This window comes from Prionailurus viverrinus, chromosome F2, assembly GCF_022837055.1.
Source record: "Prionailurus viverrinus isolate Anna chromosome F2, UM_Priviv_1.0, whole genome shotgun sequence".
NCBI classification, from domain to species: domain Eukaryota; kingdom Metazoa; phylum Chordata; class Mammalia; order Carnivora; family Felidae; genus Prionailurus; species Prionailurus viverrinus.
The window spans coordinates 54,974,941-54,980,940 of NC_062578.1; the positions used below are offsets into that span (position 1 = coordinate 54,974,941).

At 44.2% G+C, this 6,000-nt stretch overlaps 1 protein-coding gene across 2 annotated transcripts in view; it reads right to left on the reverse strand.

Annotated features, from left to right (window-relative positions):
- Window positions 1-5,766, reverse strand: part of SYBU (syntabulin) — a 74,034-nt gene extending 68,268 nt beyond the window's left edge. Inside the window, exons 1-2 of one of the 2 annotated variants that reach the window (XM_047842822.1) lie at window positions 5,612-5,766; window positions 3,682-3,886 (exon numbers count right to left, since the gene is read on the reverse strand). In XM_047842822.1, coding sequence (XP_047698778.1) covers window positions 3,682-3,886; window positions 5,612-5,635 — 229 coding nt within the window. In that variant the 5' untranslated portion in view covers window positions 5,636-5,766. Of the gene's footprint in view, window positions 1-3,681; window positions 3,887-5,008; window positions 5,062-5,611 lie in introns of those variants that run through there. The other variant, XM_047842823.1, reaches the window with a different exon arrangement.
- Window positions 5,767-6,000: the final 234 nt, after the last annotated feature.

Genomic DNA, 6,000 nt, shown 5'->3' on the forward strand with positions numbered 1-6,000 from the left:
GCAGGTGACTGATGGAGGTGACTGACTGACTCAGCCAGGTCATGGGCTTTTCTAAGAATGTCTGGAGTCACAGTATTATGACAAACAAAATTCACTACCAACAAAGAAAGGGGAGAAAAATGGACAGAGGCCTAGATTCAATGGGCCACACCCAGAACACAACTCACAAATATGAGTTTTGTCACTTCTTGTGGGCATGTTAAAACAAGAAACAAGGGGAAAGAGGGTGGGGGGGAGGAAGCTGGGGTGATGTTATACCAAACCATTGGTTAAAAAAACTTTAAAAGTGCAAAAGTGGACATGAAAGCAGGTGTTTTGTTTCTATTAACCTACTATTAACTATACTTCTGTATGTATTCTTCAAAAAAAAACTTTAGCTAATATTTACTAGGAATATATAATGTTTTGTTTGCCATGCACACAAATAGGGCCTGGCTTCCAATACCATATAAACTTTACTGTGCCCAGTTAAGGTCACAATGACGAAGACCAAATACAAACTGTAAAGAATAGACTGTTTTATCAGAAGAATGATGTTGGAGTGCACAAAACACATTCATATCTTCAAAGAAATTCTGTTACTAAGAAGCTATTAAAGGAAGCGCTCTTTGGGATTATACCCCAAATGAATTGCAAAAGGTCACACACAACTCCTTCTTTCTGAAATGAGATAGATACAACACACAAATTAGCATATAGAATATCAAGTCATTAAATGTTCCTTGTCAAAGCTCCCGTGGGAAGATAGGGGAAAGGCAGGGAGTGGGGGAAGGAATACAGTAAGCAAAAATGGACAGGCCACTTTGCAAAGACATGGTTCCCAGTCTTGTAATTTCACAGATCAGTAAAATTAAAAGAAAAACATATGGTGGACGTGGGGAACACATCAACAAAGAGTTGTCATTTATTCTGCTCAAGTTTAACCACCATCCACTATCATGACATTCTGTTATAATATAAAATTATAAAATAACAAAATAATACAATATATAAAGGATAAAAAGTCAGACTCTCAAAATAAAGGGTAATTCTTTAGATCAAGTAAATTTCACTTCATGTAAACTCACCACATCCTTCTTTTAAAAACTGAGCATCTTAGAACATATGAAGCTCTTCACAATCAATGCCTTTGATATGAATTTGGGGAAAAGAGTCTCTAGCTTGCAGTTCTGAAAATGTAATTTTCAAATCAAATCGCTTTGTGTTTGAGGACCATTTTCCTCCACAATTTCATACCTGATGGTAAGAATCCCCCTAGCTCTGCCTGTCCTTTTTCACATTAGTCAGTGTGATGATTTATAAAGAACACAAGCTAATGCAGAATGATCACCGTAAGGCAATGAAGCTATGGCAGCAACAGATCTCTCTAAATTATTTTAATTTAATCCTAACAGAAGATGGCATTTTTAATGTTTGCCTGTACCTTGGTCTCTGACTTAACTGCCATGATTAAGCAGCCAACACATATTCTGGCCTCAGTGTTAAAGTGGCTGGATTAAAACCAGCTATTTCCCCCTGCTGGTTGGACGTGTTTTACATTCTCTACCTCACTGCCTGCAGCTTTAATGCTCCCCATAGTACCAAACCCATTTATTTTCCATCCCCAGACTGACCTCCTAAAGCATCATTAACACGCCCCCAAAGGGGGCTCCTGTCAATTTTAGCGCAGCACTCAAAGCTGTCTTGGGGTCTATCGCGGCTCCATAGGAAAGGAAGGCACCGAAGGAAAGGCACCAACCCAAACCTTGGGGAGCACCAACACAGAAAGATGAGGCCCAGGAACAGGGGGAATCCTATTCGGAGACTGAATGCAAGGCTAACGATGGAAAGACAGGTTTATAGACACCCATAATTAGAAGCTTCTGCCACTCAATTCTCAGCTAGTTAATGGCAGAAGGATCAATATCTACTTTCGATTTTCATGTACAGCATTAGGGCCTTAGTGGGAGACAGGTCTCCTGGGAAGGAGAAACCACCCAGGAATGGGTCTTGGAGAAAGTGATTCATGACCAAAATTTATAACTTTATTGATTTGCCTAATATATTTTCTAAAATATATTTGGAGTTTCTCTTTTGTTTTGATCAACTTCCTTTTTTTTTTTTTCCTTGCTAACACTACTCACCTTGAAGTCAGTCACAGAGAAAACGATTATGTGGAGAAAATATCGGGAATAAATGTGGAATGGAATTACGTAAACAAAGCGTGCCAGTTTGGAATGATATCCCCTGGGTTCATTCACACTCAAACAGTGATTCCTGAGCTCCAAAATGGAGTGAAAGCAAACAGCACTGCCTTCTGTAAACACGTTTCCAGGTCCTAGGGATCTTTGTATTCTCTTCTTGCAAAAGTACCGAGCAAAACCATCAGTGGGTCTCCACTTTAAATTAGATTCATAAAGTCCAAATGGTAAGAAATAAGCTTTAAAATATAATATTTTGATAGAATTTTTTTTCAGAATCAAGCAGAGCATCTGAGGCTTTACAAAGAAAAATAAAAAATTGTCAGTACAGTATTTCTAATGTACAATTTATGCATGGGATGGGGATTATTTTGTCAAAGTATATAAGAAATCCAAAGCTGCACTTAAAAGCACACTGAAAAACATAGTTACTGATACTAAAAATAATATTGAATCCTGCTAAATTGGGGCATTAATCATAGCATCTTGATTCCTATGTTCCTTCTCATACATGTGTTAATAGAAAATTACATTTTCCCTGAGTAAGCCCTAAAAATTAGCCACTATGAAACATTCTTCATTACTAACAAGACAGTCACTCTTTTAAAGTTTACCCAATTTCCAAATACTTCTCAAAGAATACAAGTCTTTCCAAGTCACATGCTTTAATGGGTTATAATAGGCTCTGTCAAGTGATAATGGTGGCATCTTCAGAAGCTATGAAGAGATTTATGCCTTTGCCAAATGAGCTCACAACTTTAAGGAAACTTCCTTAATCATGTGCCAAAACTGACATCTATAGTTCATCTTATTAAGAACCATCATTTATTAAGTGCTTCTATTAACCAGGTACTGCATTAGGATTACCTTTAGGTCTCATTCAATCTTACAGCAACTCTACAAGGTAGGTGTTATCATCCCATTTTATGGATATAAGAACTGAGGCTCAAGGAGGTTAAGCAACCTGCCCAAGGTCACTCAACTTGTAAATGGTGAAAAGATCAGGGCTTCCAGCTCAGGTCTGACACATGACAAAGCCTGTGCTCTTTTCCTCTAAAACTACAAGGTCAGGCCCAGCCCTGGGATATAAACCTCCTTGATCCTGACCTCATTCATTAGAAGTTGTTTTATCTTTAGGGATTCCACAATTGGAAGTACACAGGTTTATAAAGGCTGTTGGTATAAAATGTAAGCAAATACATTTCCCAGAGTGAACAAAGGAATAGTTTTTTAAACGGTCATAGGAAAAGAAGTTAGATTTCACATGGTAAATTACAAACCAGAATAATATGTAAAAATAGGTATGAATTTCCATCAGGACTGAACCATACGAAACTGCTATATGTGAAGGTCAAAACAGCCAAAAAGGTGCAACCTCAGACAATTCATCCTAATAATAGAAGTGCAGATCTAGGCTCTAAGGGGCATGCTCCAGTCCATTCACAGTGCACCAGCAGAGCACAAACTTGGTGATCGTGTGTGGCTCCCATGGGTACTATACCTGAGCAGAAGCTGTTGCTGCTAATGGTCCTCGCTGAGCGCCCAGAGCTGCTGGGGTTGAACTCTCTGCTCTCTTCCTCAGAGAAGGGAGACTCAGAGGCTGGGGACACTTTGTGCTGTTGCTGGGGCAGATGGGGCCGAAGAATCAAACGGGGAATTCGGCTTCTGGAAATCTCCTTCTCATGATGCTGCACTCTCTGCTCCTTCTTAAAATCGGACATTAAAAAGAAAACAATAGGAAACTTGTTTCCCCCTCTTAACTCCTGTTTGTTCCTTCTGGGTTCAGTTTCTAAGAAATCACATTTCTGAATACCGTATCTTTACAAAGTACCTCTTATCTCAGTTGCTTCAGTGAACACCAAAACTCTGCCACTGAGCTAATCCTTCAAATCTTCTGAAGACCACACACTTGGGCATGGGTGTGTGTGCACACACACACGTGTGTGCATGCACACGCACACACCTCCACTCATTAGCAGGAAAGCCATTCCCTCCTCCCATGCGATTCCTAACTCACCTTCCCTCTCTGGCTTCTTCTATCACATTCAAGCTTTTGCTTCTCTCAAAGGCTCTTTATTACTCACAGCACACTCCAGCTTATTACTTGATTTCCTCTAGACTTCCATTTTGCTTTCCCTGACTTGTTCTTTCCTGTCTCCTCACAAAGTAGCCCCCTATACCTGGAACAATTCTTTCTTGATGGATCATTCAGGCTTATCTTTCAAATCCCTCCTCTTCCGGCCAGGATCTTAATTATTCATTAATATCCTGGTACACAAGGCTTGTTGCCAACAGAAAAGCAAACAAAAATCCAATACCCAGTAAGATGGCTCCACCTTTTACATCCTGGTTAGCTTTTGTTTTCCTTGCAGAACACCCATGAGAAGAGAGTTTTCTCTCTCTCTTCTTAAAAACACAGCATTAAATACAGAACCATGCCTTGGTTTTAAAAATGCATTAAAAAAGTAATATTTTGGCAGGGTGTTCCAATTTTTCAAGTGCTTTCCCAACTATTACCTCATTTGATCTTTACAACCCAGGCCATAGAGAGGACACTAATTTAAATCCCTATTTACAGATGAGGAAACTGAGGCTAAAAGAGCTAAAGATCTTTAGCCAACAAGGCATATCATCTAAAAGCAGAACAGGCTTTAAGTCCAGTGTTTTTCGGGGTCACCACCGCCCTGCCTTATTAAAATGGATTCCTAGGAGGAGCTCTTTGCAAAAAACTGACTGCTTCCTCCAACCTCTGCAATCGAAAAAGGCCTTTGGATTAGTAACAAACACTATTTGGAAACATGACCTCCTGCCCATTTCCACCGGCTTACCAGGAAGGGTCGCTGCCAAAGTAAACATCTCTGGGAGGTCTGCACAGTGCAGGAATTGAAGGGAAAGCCTCAGCCGCGGGAACTCCTGAGGTCGCTGAGGCATCTACCCCATCCAGGGCGAAAGCCGCACCCAGCCTCTGGATTTGCTCTGCACATCAGTCACCCAGCAGGTATCACACGTCAGCCACTCTCGGGCACACTGCAGACCCTTGAACCAATGCTGGGTCGCTGACATGCTGGGGATCTTATTTCTCAGTCACCAGTACACCAAATCCTTTTTATTCACATCACTAACCGGGCATCATTTGAGAGCCAGATTCCAAATCCCCATTTTCAGGAGATGGATTAACCCTCCAAAGTCAATCTTTTAATCCTCGTGTCACCCCCTCAAATCTTTTCCTCCGGTACCATCTCTCCACCTCCTGGGTCTCATCGTCACCTGAACAAATGTCCTCTGCCTTCCCATCGTCCCCACCACCTCCTCGTCCCCGTTCCCTGCGACTCTGTACGCCACCCCTCCAGCTCTCACCTGACCCGCTCGGCGGGGGCCCCGCGGAGCGCGGGGACACTGCCCCCCGCGCCCCCACGACGTGCCTTACTTACCTTGGTCTCTCGAAGGGGTCCCATCGCTCCGCTGCCCGCCGGGTCCCCGCGCCGCCGCCGCCGCCGCCGTCCAGGAGGAGGCACCTGCGGGCACGGGAGCGAGGACACTGCGCTGAGCCGGCGCGGGGTGCGGGCGGCGGGTGCTGCGGGGCCGACGCGCCGCCGCCGCGGCCGCCGCTCGCTCGGCTCCGAGGGCGCGCCCGGCCGCCCCGCCCCGGCCGGACACGTGGTGCCGCCGCCTCTGCCCGCGGCCGCTCCCGGGGCGCCGCCGCCTCCTCCCCGCCACCCCCGTCACCTGCCGGACCCCGGGCGGCTCGTCGGGTCCGCCCGCCCGACCTCGCCGCCGGCACTTGCCCCTAGTACCGCGCGCCCCTCCCGCTCTGCCGAGC